The sequence below is a fragment of the Phalaenopsis equestris genome, unplaced genomic scaffold, assembly GCF_001263595.1.
Source record: "Phalaenopsis equestris unplaced genomic scaffold, ASM126359v1 Scaffold000417, whole genome shotgun sequence".
Classification (NCBI taxonomy): Eukaryota; Viridiplantae; Streptophyta; class Magnoliopsida; order Asparagales; family Orchidaceae; genus Phalaenopsis; species Phalaenopsis equestris.
The window spans coordinates 946,430-958,915 of record NW_018164858.1 but is presented as its reverse complement, the minus strand read 5'-3'; the positions used below and the strand labels follow the sequence as shown (position 1 = coordinate 958,915).

Genomic DNA, 12,486 nt, shown 5'->3' with positions numbered 1-12,486 from the left:
TCAACTTGAGTGGTCCTTTGCTACAGGTGATGGGTGGTGGGTTCTGCTCTGAAAGAGGAGAGGTTGGAGTTATACTCCTTAACCAATATGTGGTTGTTGGCAAGCTTCAACAATTCGAGTAGTGTTTTTGGTTGTGACAGGCCTAACACATATCAGAAGGGTCCTTCCTTCAGCCCTTCAACCATGGAGACATGGGCAACTGTTGGTTCCAAATCATATGCTTCTAAAATTTCCTTATGGAAGTAGATGATGAATGAGCAGAGAATCTCGCCCTTCCCTTAGCGAATTTTCAGGGGGGCCTTCTAGCTCTTTTGGGACTTCTGGGCGCTGCCAATTTGAGCCCCAAACGTATGCTTGAAATTGTTAAATGAACTGATTACTTTTGTTGGTAAGCTGTTGAAACATCTGCGAGCTGACTCTCTCAGTGTGGTAAAGAAATGACAACATTTCAACATGTTGGTGACCTTCAACAAGAAAATAATCGACTCAGATAAGGCTATATGATTGGTTGGATCGGTTTGCCCCTTGTAGGACTCCAGTGCTAAGGTTTTGAGTAGCATTAAGAGTTAGACTTTGAATCACATTAAGAGTTTTGTTCTTTGGTTGTTAGGGTGTTATAGTATGCCTGAACTAATGTTGTTTGATTGGTGTCGACCCATCACTATCGTGGTATTGAAGTCACCATCTCTTTCTAAGACTGACAAGACTCTTCTAACAATGGGTGTTCGTCCTTCATCCCAAGGTTGATGATCTCTATCTTGAGTCAGTGTCACCTCATGGATTTACTGGGCCACAAATTATCTAGTGCACTCCATGTTGCCAGCATCTCTATTATGGGATTCTTCCCCTTTAGATACTCCTCTTCTTGTTTGTAGATGATCCACACTCATTCCACTTTTAAGGATGTTGAATCTGAGATTGTTTGTAAATCAAACCCAAGAAATAAATCGTGAATAGTAGAGAGAACACACACACATAGAGAGAGCGAGAGCGAGAGAGAATAAACAGTAAAAGTGATTCCCCTTCTTTATTAAAGGCTTCCAATATTTTTAGAGGGCGTTTTGCAATCATGTTTTTTTTTTTTTTTATCCCCAACCTAAAGAAGATCTATAATAGAGTATTTTTTCCTATATTCTACATTAGTGATTATCCTCGATTACTAATGAGGAGCCTTTGAACTCTTCACATATTGGCTGGATAAATTTTATGGAGCTTGATCTTCCTTTGAATCAACTTTACTGGTAGATAGGTTTATTGAGATAGTTTTCTTATAGCAGTTGACTCAGATGCTCTTTGGTCTCATTTTCAATCGAACAACTCACGCTTGAATCATTCGATCGCCTTCTTGTTCGTCTCGTGGCTTAGTCAGGTTTGGTCCGGTCAGCTCGACTCGCTCGATCAAGTAACCCCATGAACTTCTTATAGTGGGGCCTCCTTCATCCTACTTCTCCCTTCCGGATAGTTAGATCTTTTCAAGATCAGTGCAGACACATTTTCAATGTAAATCTACATAACTGAAATCATGGGTGCAGCCAAACACCCCTTATAGTTTTATTCCTTAAAAAGGATCCATTTGACTATCCTCTATATTTTTCTTTGGCTAAATCTCACTGTTCCATCATAATAACCTGATAAAAAATAACACATCATATACACATATTGCTAAACAGAGTCGTGAAGTAGCAACCACAACATGCGTGCAGCCCTCTTTGACCAAATAAAAATTACAAGGGTAAATTAAGAGGTATAAAAATGCAAATTTTTCTGTAAAAACTCATTTCATCGTTTTTGTACCCCTAATGCCCTTATTGTATTTCGAATGTTGAAAATAATGATAATATGTATCACACACAGGGGTGTAAACGAACCGAACACGAACGAGCAGAGCTTGTGTACGTGTTCAATCTGCTCGTTCGTGTTCGGTTTGTTTGAAATTTAGTTTGTTTGAAATAAACTCGTGTTTGAAATTGTTCGTGAAGTCACTGTTCATGTTCGTTTCTTAACAAACGAGCCGAACGACGAGCTGTTCGCGAACGACGAGCCAATTTGACATCCCTAATATTAATATTTCTAAATAATATATTATATTAATTATATAACTTATATTATATAAATATATAATATCTATATTAGTATATTACTAATATAGTATATTAATATATTATTATTATTAATTTATTAATTTTTTAAAATATCATAAATTTTTTATATATAATTATTTCAAATTATTTTATATTTCGAACAATAACAATTCGAACACGAACGAACGCATCACTGTCCGTGTTTGGTTTGTTTAACTAATCAAACGAAAAAAATTTATTCACATTCGTCTCGTTTACTTATCAAACGAACCGAACACGAACTCATTGACGAACCAAACACGAACTGTTCTCGAACAATGAACTTTTTTTAACACCACACTTATGTCAGATGCGCTGCAATTATTAAGAATATATTTGTGTTAGATCACCCCAAAGTAATTTATTTATTATATTTTTTTTATCATACCCGTGTTATCATCGATGATGCGGTAAATAAAATATGATTGATGAAGAAAAATCTGGACGTCAAAGTCTTCCTAATCGTAATTAAGAAAATAATGGTGTTACATCAACTAAAGTTAATATATTTATTTGATTTTCAATTGTAAATTTGTTGTCATCCATCCTTAAAATAGTGATATTTGACATGTATAATTTAGTGCGCCGACCATCGAACAATTATTGATAGCCAGTATAATCTTTGTTATTTCATAACTATTATCATATTTTTAACATTTTATTTTGAAATATTTTGTCCTATAAACTTGAATATTTAATAATAACTTGTTATTAAGTATATATTTCATTCAATAATCATATTTATAATAATTTTTAAATTTTTTAAAAGAATTTTTTTATGCCTAATTATTTGTCAACTATACAATTTATTTCAAAAGTAATCAATTTGAAAAATTCTTAAAGAAGAAATCAATTTTTATGAAATGAACGAATCCTAACCGTATTTCTATCGTCTTCAATTTAATTTATAAAGAAAACAAATTAATTCATAAAGAATCTCCAGAATGAGATGTTCAGTTTCATTTTCATCATTAATATTTTATTTATTTCCCTTGATTTCAAGCTATTATTTTTTGAACTAACCTGAATTGTGATGGCTTTAGTTTGGAGAGAGATATTTACATACGGAGAACGCACGCACCTCTGTAAAGGCTATTGGGGGGTTATTGCAGAGTTATTTCGGCGTTATATGGAGTCACATTTTGTGAAATCGTAACCGCGAATGTTAAAGTGTAACCGCGGAAGGTATTCACTTCAAATAACGCCGAAATAACTCCGCAATAACCCCCCAATAACCTTCGCAGAGGTTATTGAGAAATTATTGGGAGGAATTTACGCACGGAGAGCTGCGTGCATTCTCCGTACGTAAATATTTCTCCTCGTTGGAAGACCATCCTAAGCAATCATTTGAAACGTTCGAAAGAAATTAATGCTCCTAATCTCTCATTTGATTGCTTGAACACCCATAATATGTTGTTAAGATAATAATAATTTTACTTTCACTTGGTTTAAATATGGAAAGAAAATTCTTATTTTTTAAATATTTTGAAGATATTTACATATTTAAAACTCAGATGAAATAATGGAATTTTAATATTCTTTATAGATAAATTTTAAAATCCCTAAATAGAATTAGCATTCCTCTCAGAAATCCTTTTGTTGGTTAGATGGGAAGCACTAGGCGATGTTTCGACCAACATGCTTCACAAAATGATGATATTTTTCTCATCCATATAATTTCTTCATATAACTATCTTTTATGCAACCAACCATTGTGTGATTTCTTATTTGCAAGTGTGACCTTCCCAGCAAAAAGAGTCCTAGGAGGAGAACAAAATGGCTTACTAAAAGGACCCAATTCATTTGTGCACTGTGCTTGTCCTTGTTTCCAAAATGATGAAACCAAGTGCCTAGTTCCTTTGTTGAAGCATGTCGTTTGTGAATGTTAACTTCGCAAGAAGCTGTATCAATGGAAAGAGTTTACCATCGAAGTTCAAAGTAGCGTCATACCCAAAACTAACGAAGTTAACGGTAAATTAAAAAGAGCAAACCCTTAATTTGTTATTTAATTGCAACCAATTTTGTTAGTAGAGAAAGTGGCCCATTGTAAGACATTAGTAACCTAACTCCACTGTCCCAGTCTCCTTTATTTTCTTTTTTATGCTCCTTTCAGTTGCCATCATTAACCTTTTCCACAAGCTTCCTCATATAACTCTTTCTATGAACACTCTTTTGTTGCACTCTAGTCCTCCTTTGCAATTGTGCGCCGTCAATGACCTCTATCAATAAAAAATCACTATAGCTTAGTTCATCTCTTTTTAACTGCCTCATTTTGAACATAGCAGGATCAAAGCAAGAAATTGCTCCCCACTCTCTTACACTCTCACTTCTCTAACCACCACACCACCTCTAACTTTGGTTAAATATAAAAATTATAAGATCATCATTCTAAGAGTAATGATGGTTGTCAAAAGAATTTATGTTTAATTAGAGTCAACTATGTTATAGAAATATGTTCAGGAATTGTATGACTCTATAGTTATTGTGTATATGCAAGGTAAATAAATTTAAAATGCAGTCATGTGCTTTCATAAGACACATCTTTGCAACCTTCTTATGATTTATACCAGACAAAAAAAAAAAACATATAAAATTTCAATTGTGACATGATAGTTACAAACCTTTTAAATAAATATAACCATTTCATTTTTGTAAAGATATTGAAGGGCATATGTTTGTGGACATAAAACGGTCATAGTGTTTGTTTGTGGCATTTAAATTTGGTTGTAATTTATTTGTGGCATGCTCATCAACAAACAATAAGAAAAAAAACTTAATTAGAGATGAGGCTTATGATGATATTTCTTATGGCAAGGGGCATGTATCCTATAGTGAAAGTATTGTGAGTATCCCTTCTGGTGATTGTTAAGTGAATAATAAAAATCAAAGTTTATTAAAAATTTCAATGAATATTAATAGGTGAGAAAATTGATAAGAATCAAATTTTATTAAAAATTTCAATGAATATTAGTAGGTGAGAAAACTATCAAAAACTAAAAAGATATTTGATGTGTTTGGGCAACTAGAACCTTAATGGAACAACACTTGGATAAGTTTTTTTTATTTTAATCTGATGGGTTCAATGGGTTGCCAATGACCTTGGTGGGTGGTGAATAAAAAAAAAAAGATAATGGACATGCTAAGGCACCAACTTTTGGGATCTAACATTCATGCTCCTAAGCTAGTATATTTGCCACTTTAAGCAATTGATCAAGGGAAAATGATAGTAATTTAATGGTGGGCCCATTAATATTATCTTAAGTAACTGTGTTGAATTATGATTTGACCGTGAATCACATTTAAGGAATAAAGCGTAAGTCCGAAAAGAGGGATAGAGACAACAAGAGAAGTGAGTAGTAATAAATGTTAAAATATCATGTCTATCATCTTTATTCATAAAATGATCTCCCTAATAATATGGGAGAAAGTACCATATCATGATGTTATATTATTATCTTTGCTTTAAAGAGTTTTGTATAGTGTATTCATCGTATTTGACATGTATGAGCCTACCACTTGGTCGTTCCTTAGCTTGATTGGCTTTGGGTCTGCAAGATCAGCTTTGTTGATTGACATTGCTCGGTCGATTGTGCTTAGTTGATATAGATTGGCTGGTTGATATGACTCGACTGTTAATTCTTTACTTATGTTGAGGATCCTCTGGGTGTCCCTAATATGATTGGAGACAATCAGGAAGAAGGTCCTCCCTCACGTTGACTTCTTTATGGTGGTTGGCTCAAATGCCTCTTTATATCATTTTTGATCAAATGGTTCAAACATGGATAATTTGGTCTTCTAATGGCTCGGTCAACTTTAGCCTTGCTGGTTTTGGCTTAGACTGTAGCACTCGGTCCGATAAGTAAGCCACACATTCTTCTATTAGTGGGTCTTCCCTTTCTATACTCTCCTCCTTTGGACCATTAGATGTGCTCAGGATCATCACTAATATATTTCTTATGTACATAGTTTAGTTCATTGATTCTTCTACTTTTTGACTCTGTGATGGGAATATGAGAATTAAATGCAAAAACAATATCACATTTATTCTTTATTTGATGATTCAATAATTGAACTCCCTTAATTTTTACACCTTTTATCTTTATAAATAAGGCATGACAGGACTCTTTACATTCCATATTTTCTCTGCATCCTTGTTTGAATCAGTTAGTTTTTGCATGTTGTAATGGGGAACGTTCTAAATCCCCCATTTGATGTCTACAACAAAGATTTGCTTTGTGTTCCCTTCAAGAGACCAAAGAAGTGGTACAACACGGAAGGCGAAAAGAAAAGAAAACCATCATTAAGAAGAGAAAACTAGTTATGTTGGCATATCAGGTAGGGTTGTCTGATTCTTCTATTATTTTTAAAAGGATCGCCATCGGCTAGCATATCTTTATTGACAGGAAAATTATTACGGTGAACTCTAAAATTACCTTGTTAATTGCAAGTCCATCGAGCGTACAACACCAAGAGAATGACCAACCTAGCAGAGTTAACTCAGTGCAAGAGGGAAGCTTCAAACAATAAGAAGAAACTTATGCAACCCCTCAGCCAGTCGCTCCTTCTTTCATCGACATTCTTCCTAGGGATGAAGCAAGTTGTTCTTCTCCAGCTGGTCTAAGCAGACATTTGTTCCAGCTCGAGCCCTCTATTTTAAATGAGTGCATTGAAAAGAGAAGGCCCTAGCAACCAATCTGAGTGACTTCCCTCCTCCATCGCCATGGAAGAAGATGAAGGGAACCTCGTTTAAGTAGATTCCAATGCAAGACAGAAGAGCCAAGGTGACTACTAGCTTAGATGGTCGGTTTTCCTTGATCGATCTCAAGAAAGACTGGTACAGACTCCCTCGTCGTGACTTCTTATCCTTTATTTAACTCACACTAGCGACAACGTAGTTCATTCTCGAGTCTATGTCACATGACTGATAGGTATCAATTATGGCCTGAGAGGCTTCTCAATTCTATTTGACTGCCCTTCTCAGAGAAAAAGAAGGATGACTCGAGGCTGAGAAAAAAATTGGTCACAGTTAATGAAAGGGTAAATATGGAGAGAAATGGGTAACGGTTGCCAAAGCTAAGGCACTCCAATAGCGAGAGGAAAACTGAGCCTTGCTTGAGAAGACGGCTACGATAAAAAAAAATGTCAATTTTTTTATTAAACTCTCCTCCCACTCTTATCAGGTGGAACTTCTTGATGCATGGCTTAGAGAATGGGTTGCCTTTGGTGTTGATGGGATGGTGAAAGCAAAATTGGTCTTCTCTGAGTGTACCGGCATGAATAAGTTTGCCACCTTGCTTTCAAACTTGGAGGAGGGGGAGGAAGGCGAGAGTGGTGAAGATGATTGAGGGTTTTCGAAAGCCTGACTCACCTTCGGCCTCATATGTAACTGAGAAAATATTGTTCTTTTTTTCTGAACACTTGCAAAAAAAAACTTAAGAAATGTTGTATATTTTTTAATCATAAATAGAAAAAAAGTTTATGATCATTTTTACCTTCGTTATTTTCATTTTATTTTTACTATGCATTTTATTTTTCATGTGATAAATGTTCAGTTGTGATGATTAATGGACTAGCAATCCTTAAGAATCTTTTTAAGTCAGCTTAGTGAGTTTCCGCCAGAATTAAGTCTCACTCTTCCCATATCTTAGTCATTTGCTTAGGTTGTCCCCTTTGACTGGCCACATCTTACACCATGCATATTAAGTGGATTTTATTGCAAACTTTGCGAGAATAACTATCAAGAATTATTGTTGGGGTGATTGGTATACTACCCACCTTAAACACTATTGCAAATGGGTAAGAAATCACCGCTAGAGCTTGACCCACTTCGAGCTAAGATACATTGGTTTTTGTGACACATGAGCGTTGTGGATTGATTCAAAAACACTTTATCAATTGTTTGTTATTAAATCGTTGTCGGTTATTTATGAAATTTTTATTTCTCAAAAGTTACTCATTGTTTTCAGTTTTGTCGGTTTAAGTTCCCCGAGAGTCAGCAAAATTTTTACAATCTCTTGCACAACTTTACAAGTTCCTTGAGTGTCAGCTAGACCTTGGACGTATGTAAAATTAAAAAAAAAAATACTAATCCAATCTTATGAACTTGATAATGTGTGCTTGTGGTTAGATAACTACCACACGCCATACTAAGTTGGTTGTTTGTCAGGATATCATGCTTGACGCCCTTGGTGGTATGCTCTGTCGGTCACCTTCTGGTCCTGGGGCAATCGAGCTTCTTCGGAAAGAGAATGAGTGGAAGGATGTGAATCATGCCTTGGTCTTCACCCTATGCCTTAGAGGCGCTCTTATGCATGTGACGAGTGGAGGACTCTGCTTTGGAAGAACTAAGATTGAAGTTATACTCCTTTACTGATATGTGGTTGCTGGTCAACTCCAATAACTCCACGAACATCTTCAATCATTGTAGACCCAATGCGTATTGGATGAATCCTTCTTTTAGCCCTTGAGCTAGGGCGTCATGAGTTACTCCAGGCTCTTGATCCCGCACTTCCAACATTTTTTTTTGGAAAGGTGTGATGAACCAATGAAGGATCTCAAGGGCATGTGAGTTTTTTTGAGTCTTTCGGGTGCGGGCAAACTATGCCACAAAAATTATCTTTAATATCAGTAAAAGATTAGATTGCTCTTCGTAGTGTTGCATTAAATCATCTATGGGTTGACTCCCTCGGTGTGGTAAGGAAGAGATAACATTTCAATACATTGGTGATCTTCAGTCGAAAATAGTTGACTCGAATAAGGTTTTGTGTTCAATCAGATCAATTCTACTCTTGTAGAACTCTAGTGTCAGAAATTTGAATCCTTTTGAGAGCTAAACCAAAAAGATTTAAAGAGTGAATGCATTTTATGGCTATCAGGGTGCCTCAGTATGGCCAAGCCGGTGTTGATCGACTAGTGTTGTCCTAACACTATCGGAATACTGAGAATACTGAGATTCACCTTCTCTTTTCAGAGCCAAGGGGACTCTTCGGTCATTGGGTTCCAACCCTTCCTCTCAAGGGTGATGTTTTCTTCCCCGAGCCAGCGCGCTCGGATGACATCTGATATTTAATCCTTAAACTTCTAGATCCGTCGATTCATAACTTGTCTTCTTCATGGACTGCTTCTCTTTTAATTGTGACATGATCCACGCTCACCGCACCTTTTTGAACATCGAATCCTAACTTGTCTATGAATCACACAGAATAAATAAAGCGTAAGTCGACGGAGAAAGAGAAAGAGAGGGAGAGAGTGAACAATAATGAATAGCGAAACATTGTGTCCATCATGTTTATCCTCTTTATTCATTAAATAATATCCTTATTTATAGGAGAGAGAGAGTACAATATGATGATGTTATATTTTTTTCTCTTAATTTAAAGGAGTTGTACATGATATTCTTGGTTTTACATGTATGAGCCTATTGCTCGACTGTTCTCTGGCTCGATAGGTTGAGCTTCATTAGTGTTGGGTCGGTCAGATCAGCTCAGTCAGTTGAGATTTGCTTGGTCGGCTACACTTGATTGATATGGGTCAGTCGGTTCATATGACTCGATTATTGATCCTTGACTTATGATGAGGATCCTCTAGTCATCTCCTGTTTGATTAGAGATGTTGATAAATTAAGTCCTCTCTTGGGTTAGCTTCTTTATGGTGGTTGGCTAGCTTCCTCTTTGTTTCGTTTCTAATCGAATAGTTCAGGCTTGGATTGTTCAGTCATTTTTTTGTGGCTTGGTCGGTTATGACATTGCTTGTTTTTGCTTGGATGACTGTACTTAGTCGGGTCGGTGGGTCTTCCCTTGACATACCCTCCTCCTCTGGACTATTAGATCTCCTAAGGATCAACGCTGACACATTTCTGATGTACAATATGAAAAAATACAATTTAAATGAATGCAATGCTACATATCTAATTCCATCATTAGATTAATATTATGTGGTCTAATTGACTAGATTAATTCTAAGAAGGTATGGGAATTAATTTAGGGCTACTAAAAAATGATAATAAGCAATTATTCATTTATATTGATATGCTCATATTTATCAATAGTAATGTCTAGCCAAGAGTAGGTCTTGAAGTTAAGATCTATACATGCAATACAAATTACATGAAACATACATCTTGTTGAACAAAATACACGACAGCAATCGCTCGTGATTGAACAAAATAGCACTAAACATTTATGGTGATAGCTTATTAGCAGATTGAAACACCATGCATGATCACTCACCATGTGTACGATTTCTGAAGTAGGTTCAAATCAAGTTAGTTATATTATGTTTGGTCCTTTGTATGTTGTGTCCTCAAAATTGAATATTTTTGTTGTTGTTGAAATAAATTTTTTTTACAGTCGGAAAAATTGACCTGATCAAATACATTGAATTAATTGGTCAAAAAAATTTGACCTTTTTAATAATGTCATACATCTAGTAATTCTGCAAATCACAAGTGATGAAGCCGCCCCTTTAATCATTACCCCAAAGCATGCCTTGTAGGGTTTTTCAATCAAAAAAATGAGAGCTGTTTACGTATGGCATACGCACGCAATTCTGCGTGCATATGACCTCTAATAACCTCCCAATAACTAAGTTATTGGGGGTTATTGAGAGGTTATTGAGGGTATTAACCCCAATAACATATCAATAACCTCCTAATAACCTACCAATACATTTTGAGGTTATTCGAGATTTTTTGTGAGGTTATTGGGGTATTAACTCCAATAACAGCGAGATAAACCTCCAATATTCCCTGAATAATCGTTACACGCAGGCAATCATATGTGCGTATGATGACGTACGTAAATATTTTTCCAATAAAACACTCTCCTAAATTAATTATCCAGAATCCAATGACCGTTTTCGCTCTCTCCGAAAAAGAATCTCTGAACTAAACCTTAAACGAATCTCTGACTTTATAACATAACACATGCATGAAAATTTAAAATTATTTTAAGCTTTAAGTAAATTAGGATTACCTTAATTTTTATGACAGTTAGAGTTTAGTATATTCTATAAATAAACATAAAAATGAGTTGCCAAATATAAATATACAGAAATCAGTATGTAAATCAGAAAGTACTTCCGCATAATTACCAGGGCATATGGAATGGAGATCCATCCGGTTATGAGAGTCCACTGCAAACCATAGCCGAGGGAGCCGAGTCCGGCAGCAAGAAACAGTACAGCAGGCAGAGGAAAATAGAGAAGAGCAAGACCGGAGGACCATCCGAACGCCTTACCAAGATCTGAAGCAACGGCGAGGTAATTCAGCTGCACCTGCGTGATTTTCAACGCCGCCTTCAGCTCCGAGGAGTAGGAGGAGAAATCGAAGTTGGTGCCGGTGAGCGCCTGGAGCCAAATCGCCACCACGAGGATCATCCACCGGCGACATCGTCCGTCCATTTATTGTGGTCGGGAAATCCCAAGGCTTTTTTCTCTGTGTTTCTCCTTTTCGTTCCTCGGATTTTGCCTCAAGGTTAAATACCTGCGCGGAGCTTCGGCGCTTGTTCTCAGGTGTTGCGAGGATGGGCTCTTTTTTTAGGCGCGCATTATTTGAGTTGCTTTGGGCCCACCCGAGTCCTGTGTTGTTTCGGGTTTGGCTCCATCATTTTAACACTAATTAATGGGGCTCACTGACAAGTTGGACTCCGAACACAAATTAAGTCAATAGTCGTGATGTAATATTTTCTCATTTTACATATACATGCTGTATTTTCATATCTAATATTTAAATTTTCATTTTTATTTTCATATCTAATATTCTAATCTTTAATATCATATAAAAAATATTATTATTAGTATATTTTCAAAAATTTAATGTATTATTTCATGCATAAATTTTTGAAATCAAAGTCATCAGAATATTATAAATATAAGTATCACTCTAGTTTTTCGATACATAAATACAAAAATGTGTGATCTGTATATAAATTTTCTTTTTTAGTTTCAAACAGGAAGATTTTGAGAAAAATCCCTTCTTGATTAATATTAATGATAATTTTATATGATTTAAAATCTTTAGGGGCATTTACATAGGTATCACATAATATTTTGTTTGATCAACTTATGATTCTATCGACTAGTGTGATGATAAATTTTCGTGCTTGTACCGCTTTCTTCGTACATGATGAATTTTCGTGTAGCCACATTAATAAGGTGTGTGTTTGTGTGTGTGTTCGCGCTTGTGTATCGTGGCCTGTTGGTAGTGCAGCCCCTTTGAAGGTCATCAGTCTCCTCAAGTCACAGGTTCAAATTCCCCTATGTGTAGGGTATGGTACTCAAATATTTAACACACCTAGGGATGATCGGGCCTCATCTAATAGCCTTCGATCATTTCATATATATATATATATATATAACTAATTCAATC

At 35.7% G+C, this 12,486-nt stretch overlaps 1 protein-coding gene across 1 annotated transcript in view; it reads right to left on the bottom strand.

Annotated features, from left to right (window-relative positions):
- LOC110027167 (protein NUCLEAR FUSION DEFECTIVE 4-like) overlaps nt 1-11,573 on the bottom strand; it is a 28,698-nt gene extending 17,125 nt beyond the window's left edge. The window contains exon 1 of the mRNA XM_020728482.1: nt 11,211-11,573. Within this exon, the coding sequence (XP_020584141.1) occupies nt 11,211-11,519 (309 nt within the window). The 5' untranslated portion in view covers nt 11,520-11,573. The remainder of the gene's footprint in view (nt 1-11,210) is intronic.
- Between the last annotated feature and the right edge of the window lie 913 nt (nt 11,574-12,486).